Raw genomic sequence first — 13,996 nt, forward strand, 5'->3', positions numbered from 1 at the left:
ATAATTTTAAGATTAAGCGTGTTTATTACTACAGTTAAACTCTCCATTGCCTCAGGTTAAATCTAAAAATTACTTGACTAAGCACTGTCAAAGAAGAAGAAATATTACCATCAATTTATGAACCGGTGACAGTGATTCACTGACACTGTGACTTCCCACTTTTATAGCAGGCAAGGTCCTACACATGCTAGAGAATAGGCATAGCCCTCCCTGAGGAAGGTATGCGACCAGGGAATCCAAGTCAGCCCCACACCACCAATTACCTGCCAAGTCACAGAAGACTTAGAGGCTAAGACACTAACACACTAAGGCTGTGTCACCGAACTGCTCCTTATCCAGTTGATAAGCAGCACATACTTGGCAAGTGAAACCCAGGATCTGGGAGAGGTGTTTTGACATACGTGCCCCCAGCAGAGCTCAGCACAGCTGCACTGCCACGGCTCCTACCCCGTAGGACCACAGCAGCAGCGCTTCTGGCTGCTACAGCAGCACCCGGGGGACTGACCGACCCTCAGCTGAAAGCGTCTGATACAGAGCATGAAATGGCCGTTAGAAAAGGACTTGCACAAAACCAGGACCTTTAACATTCACCTTTTCACACCAGCAAAATCAGTTTGGGAAACTCAGTGCCATGCTGTGCCCAGGTTTACATTTGCACCCATCAGCTGCGGGCCCAGCACGGCATTGCTTGTGAATACAAAACTCAGAGCTGTTCTACCAGCTTTCTGTCGGACCACAGCAAAAGCAAGCTTGTTATGGGCAAGATTATTAGGTGTCCTGGTGTGTTTAGTGTCGGGTAGCTTTTCCTGAGGGAAAGCGGGACAAGAGAGCACCTGGGAGAAGAGAGGGCAGCGGCACAAGAGCACGTGTCTCTAACATGAGAACCTGTGGCCGGTGTCTAAGCCCCGCAGCTCACTTCGTCCTGCCAACGGGGCCCCCTTCCCGGGCTCCCTGGCCCGGTGCCGTCCTCCGCTCGCAGGCAGGCCGCGCCGCAGCGGCCGGGGCCGACCCGCACCCCTTCGCCCGCCCCGAGGCCTCGCTCCTTCTCCAGCCCGCCGGAGCCGGGCGGACTCGGGCCGGCCCGCACGGGAAACCCGGCTCCCGGCCTCGGCCCGCCGCCTCCCGCCCGCAGGGAACGGAGCCCCGCCACCGCCCAGCCCTGCCCGCGGGCGCGGCGCGGCCATGGCGGGTAACGGCCGCCACCCGCAAGTAACGGCTGCCCCACCGCCCGCCCCGACGGCAGCCCCGGGGGCCGCGCCGCCCCGCCAGCCCGGGGAGAGGCCGCTCCCCGCGGGCTCCGCGCTCCGCACCGCCACGGCGCGGCCAGGCGGGCAGCTGCCCCGCCACCGCGGCGGGCAGGACGGGCCGGCTCCGCCCCAGCTCGGCGGGCCGCCCTCTCTCTCCCTCCTCCCCCGAGGTGGGGCGGTGGCCCGGGCGCGGCGCATCCAGCCCCGGGGTTGGGGCGGTGCTGCCCTCGGCCAGGCGGGAGCGGCTGCGGCGGGTGCCGGGAGCGGCTGTCAGGCAGCGAGCGGCGCTTGCGGGGCGGGCAGCCATGCGGCGGTGGAGGCTCCTTCCCTTGGCGGTGCTTCTCGCTCTCCTGGTCCCCGTCAGAGGTGAGGCGGGCGGCGGGAGCGGGGAGCGGTCCTGCTGCGGGGCCCCGGCTGCCCTGCCGGGCCTGGGTCCACGGGCTCGTCACGGAGGCGGGGAGGGCCGGGGAGCCTCCCGGGGACCAGAGGAGCCCTGGGGGGAGCCGGCGAGTCCCCGGCCGCCTCTGTCCGGGCCAGGGTAGCGGCGGACGCTCCCCGCCTCCGTCCCGTTTCTGGCTGGGTTTGTGGGGTGGTGGTGTGGGTTTTTTTTCCTTTAAACTAACCGGAAAAGTATTCCTGAGCTTTCTGCCTGCCTCCCGCAGCGGAAACCCTGTCTTGTTTTTAATCTCTTCGGTGAATACGTGGTGCTCGCCCCAGCAGGGCCCTTGGGTGCGGGGGGGTCCGGGGAGGGGGCTTGGAAGGGGCGGCGGGGAGCTCAGCCGGAGCGCGGCTTCCATTTTAGGAAGGAGAGCGGAGTCAGGGCAGTCCCAGGGCATGGGACAGTTACCAGAGTCTGCCGGCACGCAACAGCCTTTAACAGTTGTTTTTTTTTTAATTACTGCAAAGCCGCCGGGCGAAACACACCGTGTATTTTCTGAGAAGCTTATCATGGCTTCGGTGTGTGTCAGGGGCGATTTTCTGGAACCCCGGTCAGAGCGGCGTGTGTGCCACAGCCCGCGGGGCTTGCTGTAAGGAGACACTGAGCGGGGGAGAACAGCGAAGTTCCCAGTACCGAGTTCTTTTCAGGAGAAAGACTGATAAACTGGAATATGCTGTGTGAACTGGCATCTCCCATTTACGTGACTTATTTCTAAGAAACTTTTTTTTAAACTACATTAATTAACATACTCGGTGCTGTGCCTAGGTGTTTTCTTTCAGGTGTGTTGTAAAAGCAACACTTCAAAGCCTAGGTATCTCCTCACTGTAAGAGAGGAGGAAAAACAGCCATTCATAACTTTGACTAGACGCTGTAGATGCTGCATGCAGGATGCCAGATAAGCAGTTTAGCATTAAGCCTGTTTGAATTCAGTTCTTCTGCTTTGGTCTTAGCTGCTAGGGTAGCAAACCTGAGCTCTTGGGGAAATAGTACAATTTTACAATAACTGCCTTTAAAACTGACAGATGATTCAGACTGCTAACGTAGGTATTGTCTTACTGCTTAGGTGGAAAACTTGTTCCTCTACCTCTGCAAGCAGTCCTCGTGGTCACAGGCAGCTGGGTCTTTGGTGTGGTGCTCTTAAGGCGTGGAAGTATTTGCAGTAACTAAAAGAGTCTTTCTAAACTTTCTTCCAGCAGTTTGGAGGTGAAGAGAGGCTGTCTGGTTTCTGCTTTGCAGGAGGGAAGGTGCTCAAAAACTGCCTTCAGGGGTTTTGTTTTGATTTCTGAGGGAAATGAGCAATTGTAACAGATAGTTCTTAAAAAGCTGGTTAATTTAGCTGGGTAATAGTTAATGCCAATAATAACAACCAAGAAGCTAGGTTATAATTTGTTTGGCCACTTTTTCTTGAAACAAAATGGGTAAGAATTTGAGCACTGTTGAGAATGTCAGCCTGGGGAGGGTGGGGCCCTCTGGGGGAATTTCAGACTTGTGGTGATGCAGTGAAAATAAAGGCAAGACCTGAATTATGTACTTTTGAAAATTTTAATTTCACTGTTGGTAGGCTCTCTGTAGTCTGAATGTGCAGAACTGCTATAGAAAGTTAAGGATGTTGCCTTATAAGCAGTTCAGCTGTTGTGCGACTATTTGGAGATGGCAGGTTTCACTGGCACTTCTTGCTTCCATGGTTCAAGTGGATGAGTCTGTGCCTCTGGACTGAGAACTTCTTACGGGATCATTTTAGGCGTGTGAAAGCTGTTAGTGCTAAAACAGCATTCAACATATCATGAGGATTTGCATGTATTATTAAGCAAGGGTGAACTTTGTTATTTAAAGAGCTTGCTTAGAAAACGAGTTTTGCAGTTTTAACCTCAAAACTGGTATTTTAAGTGTTGTCTCATTTGCCAGTATGAGCTGTACAAGTCAGGCAAAGCTGGAATTTAGGTATCATTGGGGCTGGATCCAGAGGAAGGTAGAATGCGAGTTTTTATATCGTCAGTTTCTATAGGCAGTCTGACAGCTTGCCCCTGCTGAGGAGTGGGATCTTTCTGTTTCTCTCCTCCTGTGTTTGGTCTGGTGCCCATCAGGGCCTATACTGAGATGATTCAGCTTGATAAGTCAGCATATGACTAATCTGGTGCATTGAGTTTGCTCTGCCGAGTGTTTGATGAGTGTCAGAGCCAGCACAAGGGAGTGGCAGGGCTCAGTGTTGGAGAGTGGAAGTGAGGTGGGGGCAGAGGAGGAGAGGGCAGGAGGTGTCCTGCTTTGACTGGCTATGAGTTGTGAGACTAGATCAGCCATCTTACAACTGTAAAACCACCAGGTTAGCCCAGCATCTAATTTTAGGCATCTGGTTTTCAAAATACAACCAAAAAAAAAAAAAGTATTAGGCAGCAGATCTTCTGTAGAATGAATGTGAAGAGCACAGCAGAAGGATTAAACAGAAAAATCTGTATGTGATGAGCAACAGAAAACTGCTGCATGCACGAACAAGGCTTAAAAGTCTCCTTTATCTACTGCAGAAAGATCAAGGCATAAAAACTTTATGCTTATGGAGGATCTCAAGTTTGGACTCGGGAATATGTGATTTAAATATCCTTTGCAGGAACTGAGTACAGCTTGTTGATTGAAACACAGTTGCCACAAGAAATAGTTGTAGTGCACACTGGGAGGCGAGCAAAATAGCTGCTGGAAGCTGAGGTATCTGTGTTGTAAGATCAATACCCTAAGGTGAATTACAAGTGGAGATCCTTCTTTGTAAGACCGCTGCAATTATAGTGCTATGAGTAAAGGGAGGGAAGCATTTGTGCCCCTGGCTTCTTGTCGAGGCAAGTCATTGTTGAGAAGAATGACTAGTTGGATGAAAGATGGTGAAATGAGCCTGTCTGTAATCTAGTAGATGGAGCTTTCAGCTAGGGCAGGGAGGTGGTGCAGGGACTCCTGGAGACTGATTTCTGCTGTGTGGGCTCTGGAGTTGTTTGCCTTTTAAATCTGATTCAAAAAAAAAAAAAACCACAAACAAAAAAACAACAAACCACACAACTTTTTTTTTCAGTTGAACAATTTTAGTAGCAGTGCTAGTATGCATACATAGTAGCATGAACTTGAGAAGTGCAGCACGTGTTTCTCCATCTTCCCATTTCCTCTAATTTGAAATGGCCAAGAGGTTTTTTAATGTGGTATTATTTATATAAAATGGCCACTGCATTTCTACATCAAAATGACATCACTGTAACAATCCTTGAGCTTTCCGTAGCTACAGGGATTTAACTTGGCGAGAGCTAAGTGTGACTCATCCTACTGCCATCCAGCCAAGACCAGTTTCAATACCTTCCTGATGTTACCCTGGTGCATGAGATGGGGTTGCCTGTGCTTGAGAAAGGACTCTGCTTTAACTCTTGCTGTCTTGAACTTCTCACTGCAATCAACTTATATTTCATCAGATGACAGCTTTGTTAGTGAAATGCAGTAATAATAGTAATCTTCATCAGTTAAGATGATCTTGCCAGAGGCAAGCCGTTTTCTTTTAGCCAAAGTGCTTTTCCCTGCTCTGGCACAGGAACCTACTCTTCCAAGTCTAGTAAAACTGTTTTGAGAGAACGTTATAAGCAAAATGGCCTCAGCTCAAAGGACCTTTCACTTAACTTACTGCCAGTTAACACAAACTAATAATCATGAATTTAGGAATTGAGAGGAAGAAAACAATCAGTTAACCCTCTTCCCTACTTTCAGCTTAAGCCAAACACCCTTACACCCCATCTTTGCCCCCCTGGTTTTCACTGCATGTTACGCTCAGCCCATCCTCTGCTGCTTCAGTGAAGTGATGAGCAGAGGAGGAAGGTCATATGTCCAATGAGTTCTTTCTGCTGCTTCTCCTTGCTTCCTGCTGATTTTCCCCTGCTCCTCTTTGCTTCTCAGTATCTCTGCCACAGTGAAGGTTGTTGGTGGTCCCTCAGGGCTGTCACTGCTGTGGTGTGAGTGGCCCACAGCAACAGTCCCTCAGGTCCATACTCTGTTGGCATGGAACCTTCTCTGCCCAGAGCACATCTCCAGCCACGTGTCCCCTCTGCAGCCTCTCCCTCTGTGAGTCTCAGACCATGTCTGCATGTGTCTCCTGTCCCTGTTGGCTGATGCCCTTTCTTACCTGTGTTCAAGGAGGAATACTCTGTGCTTCTCTGACCACTTGAAGATTTGTGCACACCATTGGTGTCAGTGCCAGCATGGCATGACTGTAAGTGGCGCTGGGCACATCATGGCCTCTTCCCAGACAGGGCACCCTGCAGCCCTCTACTGCTGAAACCCTGCCCAGTTCATGCCCTCTACATTCTTGAGCAATGTGTACCTAGGAACTGTTTTGACTCCATCGTGTCTGCAAAGACATAGGTCTTGTGTGTCCAAAATACATGGCATAGTTTATGAAGGAAAATAAGATGATTTATCATATGTAACAGTACATATTTAATTTCATTATAATTTTTCCAGAGACCACCTAGTAGGTAATTCCTGGTCCTCAAGTGATAAGGACTCCTTCCTTAGGGATTTCAGTTGCAGCAGGAGGATAGTCACGAACTTGTGTCTCAGTTCTGGGATCCCCAGAACTGGCTGGTACTTTGTTACCCAGCTGGACTTGGGGTAGATGGTTTTCTGCAGGGCTGGTGTGATGGGTTTCTACTTTTATGTTAACTAGCTCCCCTTCTGACCCAGCTAGCTTCATAGAGATGAAACTCCCTTTTCCTGGAGTGCAGTTTCAAGTAAGCCATTGTACCATTCTACCTTTCCAGATTCCTGGGGATTTGAGGGAATATGATACACTTGCTCTGCTCATTCTTGGACAGCTGTGGTTTTAAAATGACTACTGCCATCTGAGCCCAGCCAAGGCTGTGTTCTGTCATGGCAAAATATACATTTGTTTATTCTGTCTAGGGTGCTCCCTACATTTCCCTTCCAAGTAGAAAAACTACTTAACAACCCATTTCTAGCTTTGCCACTGTGAGGACACAGCACCTGCTGCTGTTGCTGAAGAGAAGGCAACCTATCTGCTTGCCAAGCTTCTTCAAACTTCTGTTTTTCCATCGCACGTACTGGTTTATCATTCGTACTTTCCATGTGTGATGTATTATTCTGCAGATCTCATGTGGTCTAGTTGCTTGCACTATGGCTTTGCTGAGACAAGTCTAAGTTGTGTTCTCTGCCCCAGTACACAAGCAGCAGTTTCATGGACCTAGCTGGCTAAAAATAGCTTTCCTTTGTGCTCACACCCTGTATCTGTGCTGGCAAGTTGAGCTAACTGGTCAGCCTTGTTATTATGTTTCTCAAATTGCCTTTGAATTTCAAATATGTGCATTTACACTGTGTGTTCAAGTAGATGTTTCTCCAAGTTACTGTTTTATTACTTTCCATTCTTCTGCTGCTGAAAGTGTTTTTCCTAACTGCTGATTATCACATCCAATCTCTGAGCCATTTCTGCACCGCATTAGTGATTACTCAGGAGTCTGTGTACATGTATACTCAGGGCCACCGATGCTCCTGAGCATGTTCCAAGGCGACTCGAAAGGCCATTACCTCTGCAAACTGACGGCAGCTTCTTGTCCATTTGTAGGTGGCAGCCTCCCCTGTGGAGGGGCTCCAAGCTGCTTGGAGCCCCATTTCCTGCTGTGATTTTACAGAATCCATCACTAAACAAACTCCATTGGTTATTTTCAGCATATAACTCATCATATGCAGGGCATTTTATAGCCAGAGGAGTTCAGTGTTTTCATATTTTTGATTAGCTGGCCACAGACTAATCAGTTCAAGTTGGGAAACATAGGGTTTACCTGCGGCCTGTTACTTAGTATTGCTTCAAGACTTTTTTTCCTCTAATGAACACATCATCAATGCAGTGGAAAAATTCTCAAGAGATGCGTTGCTTTAAAGTTTTGTGGATGATGCCATGGCAGATAGTGGGGCTGTGTTTCCACCCCTTGCAACAGCCAGTTCCAGGGGTACTGCACACCATTCCAGGTGCAGACAATCGGGTTCTTGCTTCTTCAGTCAGAGGGATGGAAAAGAAAGCATTTGCAACATCAGTTGTAACATACCAGGTACATTTTTTGGTCTCTGGCTCATGCAAGAGCTGCAGCATGCTTGAACTACAGCTGCTAATGCAGCAGCTACATCATTCAAAGCTCTTGATGTCTGTTGTTAACTGCCATTCTCCAGTATGCTTCTGGACATGCCAAACAGGACTGTTGTAATGTAAATGTGTTTGAGAGCCCCTTTTCCCTTATTTTTCCAGGGGCTCCATTGCTAATCACTTTCTAAATCTTACCCGTGGCCCCTTAATTAGTTCAGTATCTCTTTCAGAAAATTATGTGCGTTGCTAAGGGAAGAGCCACTGGGTCTGAGTGCATGCAACGTTACTGCGGTCAGTACAAGTCCTGTAGCTGGTTCCCTCCTGTACAAAGCACACCACCTACACCAAAAGCCCAATGCCTTCCTGTCTCATCTGTCCCATCTACCGTGGTCAAGAGAGTCAAACCCAAGAACGGCAGGGGCAGTGGCAACAGGCACAGGCTACCGATCCTGTCTATTCAAACTGAGGCTCCATTCTACTAGAGGTAGATGTGTGTCTTCCCTGCTTACTCTGTAACTGCTCATTCATCACTGGTACACAAGGGCAATAAGATGCACTGAGCATCAGGATCTATTATGGCACCATGTAGATGAGGCCAAGCAGTGCCTGGCCACCTTCCCAGACAGCCCAATAAATATGGTTACTTGCACCTGCTGCCAGGCCAGCAGCAGGTACCTCCCAGTGCAATGATGCAGGTGGATTGGCAGAACAGTATTCAGTCCGGAGGCTGGGGGCAGGAGAAGGTGATGGCTGAACCAAGCTCTGACTCTGCCTTGTGCTCACAACTCCCCAGCTGGCAGTGCTGCATCTCTGAAGGGCCTTCTGTTTGACTTGGTCATACCGTCTCTTTTTCTGTTCAGGAGCATCCATAACTCCCAGCATCTGTGAGAGGGGCATGAAGAATTCCCATTCATTCCAGGCATTTTCCCCCAAGATTTACCATGCTGACAGAATCTTGGTATTATCCCTGGCCTTGCTGTTAATCCTACAGCATGCTCCCTCCAGCATGGTACGTAGTAGGTCATTCCTTGGTCAACAGGGGTCCCACCATGTTATCAGCCCTTGCTGCCTAGACCCTGCGAGTTATTCCCAGTACAGAGAAACAGTGTTCCAGCTTGTGTATCTGGCCCTTTGCCTGACTGTCTGCATCTTCTCAGCTGCCGCAGGAGGTCTCTGTGCCACCTTGCAAAAGAACATAGTAGCAGCAACAGCTCTGAGTTAGCTTTTCTGCTGACTTGGGACCAATACTGCAAAAGCTAGTGATTGGAAGGTTGCTTCGTGTCGTAAAAGCTAGTTTTAGTTTGCTTTTTCATTAAAAAAAAAAAAAAAAAGTAACTCTTGTTTTCTCTGTATGCTTGCAAATTCTGGTCTGGGAAAGATTTCCCTGCTTCCTGCTGTGTCAACAGGTTCCTCGCATGTCTGCTGCAGCCGTGTCCCATCCTCAGAGCTCTTTGATTTTATACTTTTCCTTTAGAGGTGAACAGTGCTACGTTTTTCATATAACCCTTAATTTTCAGACGCAAACCTTAATTTTCCTAATAATTCCACAGCCTCCTGTAAAGGTACTGTGCTAACTAAGCAGAGATGTGGACCTTTTTCCCCCCCAAACTTCAGAGAAGAGCAGTGATTCTGAAGCTTGTGGCTGTAGCAAGCTGACAGCTTCTCTGCAGCCAGAGCTCTCCGACTGTGTCTCCTTCTTCCTCTTCCTTGGTCACTGCTTCTTCTACTCCTTTCTCTTGGTTGTTGCCGTTGCATCGTTGTTACTGTCTCCGCTGCCAGTCCTGTCCCCAGGCATGGCTTCCTTCAGCTTGTGCTTCTTACTTGTCCTGAGGACAGTTTTCCCCTCCATTCCTATTGATTTCCTGTGCTGTTCTGAAAAATGAGTAAATTTATAGTGCAGAGTAACATCTGGCATGTGTAATGACTGCCTGCAAGTATTAACACTGGAACTTAAAATCCTGTTTATGTTAGAAGGTGATACAGAATCAGAGTGAAAATGGTGAAATTATTTCTTATGATGGACATGGAGAATTCTTGATAAAAGGTTCCATCTAAATATAGCAGAATAGAAGTACTTTCACAAGATGCACTTGAACTAGAAATGCTTATGGTTTCACTGTGGACACATTCCAGATGTTTTGCTAAGCACATGAACACGTTGGAACCACAAAGAATATAGCCTTGGTACAAAATGGAAGATTTACCTTGTTCCTCAAGTAAAGATAAAGAAGGATGGAAAGAAAAGAAAAACAAACAAAAACCCCAAACCCAAATTAAAAAAAAAACAAACTAAACCCTTTCTTAAATTGAGAAAAAATACACTCTTTCCTGACCAAACTTATTACACATTTCTGGCTTGCCATATATCTGTGGCTGCCACTTAGGTAGAATCCAACTGATTATTTAGTTTATCTGTCTGGTTTGGGCAACTAAAACTAGTCACATTGACCTGGGTGGCTGCAGTATCTCTGCAGGACATGGCTGTCCTTCAGAAATATTTTTTTAGATAGTAGTTTTGCATGTCCAGTACAAAGTTGGTTGAAGCAGAAGTAATGAGCTTTCTCCTGCAGTGTTCCACATTGCCCAGGGAAGAAGGCTGGTATCACATCACATGTCCTTTGGCTGAAGCCAGTTTGCACGTTTCCAAACCTATACTGGTGCAGTGCAGTGAAATCCTGGGTCACTGAACTGTCACTTAGTCCGAGTCTTTCTCAAGTAATCCCTTAAACATAAATACTTGTAGGAAGAAAAGTGTCACCGGTGCTATTGAAACATGTCAGTGTTTGAAGTTTGATCAGAAAAATAGGTTTTGTTATAAAATCAGTTGACTAGTGCCAGAACTGATTCAATCTCCAAGCAATGGTTTAAAATATGAGTTGAATCATTGCAAACCACTGTACTGGGTCTGGTTTCCTCTACCCTAGCCTTCCCCACCAGAAACCCTCATTGTAAAATCCAAAGTCTTCTACCTCTATTTTAGCCAAAGCTGTAGTAGCTATATTTGAGTGTGCAGACAGAAAATATTGAGAAATGTTTTTAGCCATAGCTGAACAAGCCATGAGGAAAGACTCTAGAATAACAAAGTCAATTTTACTGTACAGATAAAGTTTCTGACTAGATTACAGATTTTGTTTAGAGTTTGCTATTAGCATACAAACTGTATGGAACCAGTAAGACTTCTGGTGAGGAAGCTAAAAGAAACAGGCTGTGAAATATATTGTCAGTTTACAAGTATCAGCAGACAGAAAACAGTCCTGCTTACTACAAGCCATCATTTTGGTGTACTACTGTAAAAATAAGCATATTCTTAACCTAGTTCTGTGCTCATTGCAAATATATATTTCCACTCTATTTTGAAGAAGGAATTCCTAAATGGAAGGCCAAGTTCCATTTACTTGTTCATTCTAAGTTACAATTTAAATATAAAGTTATAATTTAAATTATTTCTCTAGTGCAGACCTCCCTACCCTTTCTGCAGCTGAGCCTTACTGCTGCATTTCCCCATTTCCCTTCTCCTCTGAGCCCCCCGCCCCAGGATGCTCTTTTTTTTCCATCCCTCCCTGCCCCAATCCAAGAAGCTACCAGAGGTGCAAAGTGTGCACAAATAAGGATGCAGAGAAAACATAACGCTGGTGTTTGCTGATGGTTCGGTGGGGAGGGAAGCCTTCAATCTATCACCTTACACATATTACACAGTGATAGTGTTTTAGTGAATTGGGATGAGCAGAAAAAGCACGCAACTCAAAGTCATGGCTCAAGATATCACACAGTTGCCCTGACAACACGTCTCCCTTTCTCCACGCGAGGCTGGGCAGGGTACCGAACTGTACAGATGCATATAGAGGTTTTCAGTGCAAAGAGAGGAGAATGTTATTATCTGAGTAGAAGTATAGATAAACTCCTAGCAACAAAATAGCGTTAGGTTATGTGTCAGTTGTAGTTACTTCCAGAAGAACCAATGATTTTATCCAATTACACAATACTGAAGAGTTTGCAACCTGCTTGGATAAAATAGTTTTCTTAAATTCAAGACTAATCTTTTGATTAACTGCCATCATAGTCTTTCCAGTGTATTTAACTGTTAATTATCGGTGCTGGCTGCAGTTTGGGTTGTTACCTAGTGAGGCTTAATGGTCATGAATCTGCTTGTGAAGATGAGAACACTTGAGTTTTCAAAAGGCCTTGAATGTGTGCCCCTTCCGAGCCCCACCATCTCCATTAGTGTCCGTCTTAGTGCTATCAGTGTGTATATTGCTCCGCAGTTTTCAAAGTATAGGTTTGACTGCTTGCAGAGTCAGTCACTGCAGGTTGCCCCAGACCAGGGCCAGCCAGGTTTTGAGTATGTTTGATATGTGGGGGAGGTACTCTCTGCAACAGACAATTTTCTCCACAACATGGAAAATATTTTAGCCCTTTCCAAGGTGCTGTTAGTGACTGTGCTTTGGAAGCTCTTTTAAGTTTAAGGAAGAGATCTGGGACCTGTGGCTCTGCCATTTGATGTTGGCTTGCTACTGAGGGTTGTAACCAGAAGATAATCACCAAGCGTCCAGACTATTGGCTTGGAGGGAAGGTGGTCACATTGGTTATGGATGTGCAGAATTACATACTGTAAGAAAACAACCAGACTGTGGTAGACAACTCATCACTGGGCAGGTTGTGATTAAGATCCCAAATATTTGCTTTTATCGTCACTACTCGATTGAAGGAACTCAAGAGTTCCTAGACCTTTTTTAACTATGGCATACTTCTCTTTTATCCCTTCTTGTTTCTGGATAAGCAGCTCAGCCATTGGCAGGACTGTTGTAATCTCGTTAATACTCTAGCTTCATAGTTGACTCTATTGTTCTGTATGCTTTCTGCTGATTCAGAAGTATTCATTCTGTTCTCTGCTGTATCAAATCCTCCCTGGAAAACTGCTTATAGCTCATGTTTATAGCCCCATCATATTTTCCTACTTTCTGTTGCTCAGAGGGGCAACGGAAGTTGTGCAGTGCGTGCACAGGAGACTTTCAAACAAGCAAAATTCCCCAAAATGCTTCAAAATGTTTTTTTCTTCCCCAATAAATAGCTTATTTTACCATGTTCTGTTAAAAAACCCTCATATGACTACAGTTACTGAAGTAAACAGGTTTGAGTCAAAATGTGTAGGCTTTTTAAAAATATTAAATTGCCATTTTTAGATGGAAAGAATAGTTAGTAATTCAGATATTAAAATAAATCACAGATTAGTCTAAAAACTATTTCCTAGCAGACAGATCAGGAAAAGATTAGGCCATGTAATCACCTAACTTTTTCTTTACTGTATTTTCAAAATTGGTGCAAATAAAGTAGCTTTTCAGGGAAGTCCCTTTTGTATCACTCTACAAAAATTAAATATGATAGTTATTAGGGTAGCCTGGTGCATCTTTTGGAAAAGGAAATAAATCTTTTTATTGTTTGCAGCAGAGGCTTCGCTGACTTTATTCCCATCAGATATGTTAGCGAAAGCTCCAGATGTGCAGAAAGCACACATTCCCCAGATGTAAAAAATTACCTTTGTTTTTTGGCTGATTTACAGTTGTTATTTGTGTTTGGGCCATATTTATTTTTAAGTAGGAAGGGGCTTTGTTCTTAGAACTTTCTATGCAAAGCTTTTTGTTTTCTCTTGCGCTGTAGAGAGACTAAACTTGAAAAGCAGCATCAATAGGTGGGTATGTGCAGGAGGAACAGGGTTTGAAACCAACTGTGTGGAATTCAATTTCATAAGACTCCAGGCAGGGCTAATTATAAACTGCTGTTTGGCAGTGGGAGTAAATATCCCATCTGTGTTGCCTGACGCAGAGGAATCTTGCCTGCAAACCTCTGCCCTGGCTGAGAGATGGAGTACAGTTTTAAGTATGTTCTTCCATTCGCAGTGAACTTAAAATCTTAGAAAGGCAGTCCTTTACAGCAAGGTATGGAGAACCAAGTCACCTTTCTCCCAGGTTTTTTGTGATTAAATTGCTCCTCTTGGTTTTGCCTGCGTAGGACATGTTGGAAAATAACTGTCAGAATGTGAGCAGAGCAGTAGAAGTCTTTTATTGTTGATAACTAATGCTGGTGGGGCAAAACCTGGATTGAAACCAAGTGCTGGTAAGCTTAAAAACCAGTGGTAAGGGATGTGATGGCTTTGCTCTGTACTGGAAGTGTTTCATGAACAAGGTTCAATGTATTTGCTTT

At 46.1% G+C, this 13,996-nt stretch overlaps 1 protein-coding gene across 2 annotated transcripts in view; it reads left to right on the forward strand.

Annotated features, from left to right (window-relative positions):
- The first annotated feature begins 1,415 nt into the window (after nucleotides 1–1,415).
- CD99 (CD99 molecule (Xg blood group)) overlaps nucleotides 1,416–13,996 on the forward strand; it is a 28,097-nt gene continuing 15,516 nt past the window's right edge. For both annotated transcript variants that reach the window (XM_055702644.1, XM_055702645.1), the window contains exon 1: nucleotides 1,416–1,613. In XM_055702644.1, coding sequence (XP_055558619.1) covers nucleotides 1,553–1,613 — 61 coding nt within the window. In that variant the 5' untranslated portion in view covers nucleotides 1,416–1,552. The remainder of the gene's footprint in view (nucleotides 1,614–13,996) is intronic.

Source organism: Falco cherrug, chromosome 2 (genome assembly GCF_023634085.1).
Source record: "Falco cherrug isolate bFalChe1 chromosome 2, bFalChe1.pri, whole genome shotgun sequence".
Lineage (NCBI taxonomy): Eukaryota > Metazoa > Chordata > Aves > Falconiformes > Falconidae > Falco > Falco cherrug.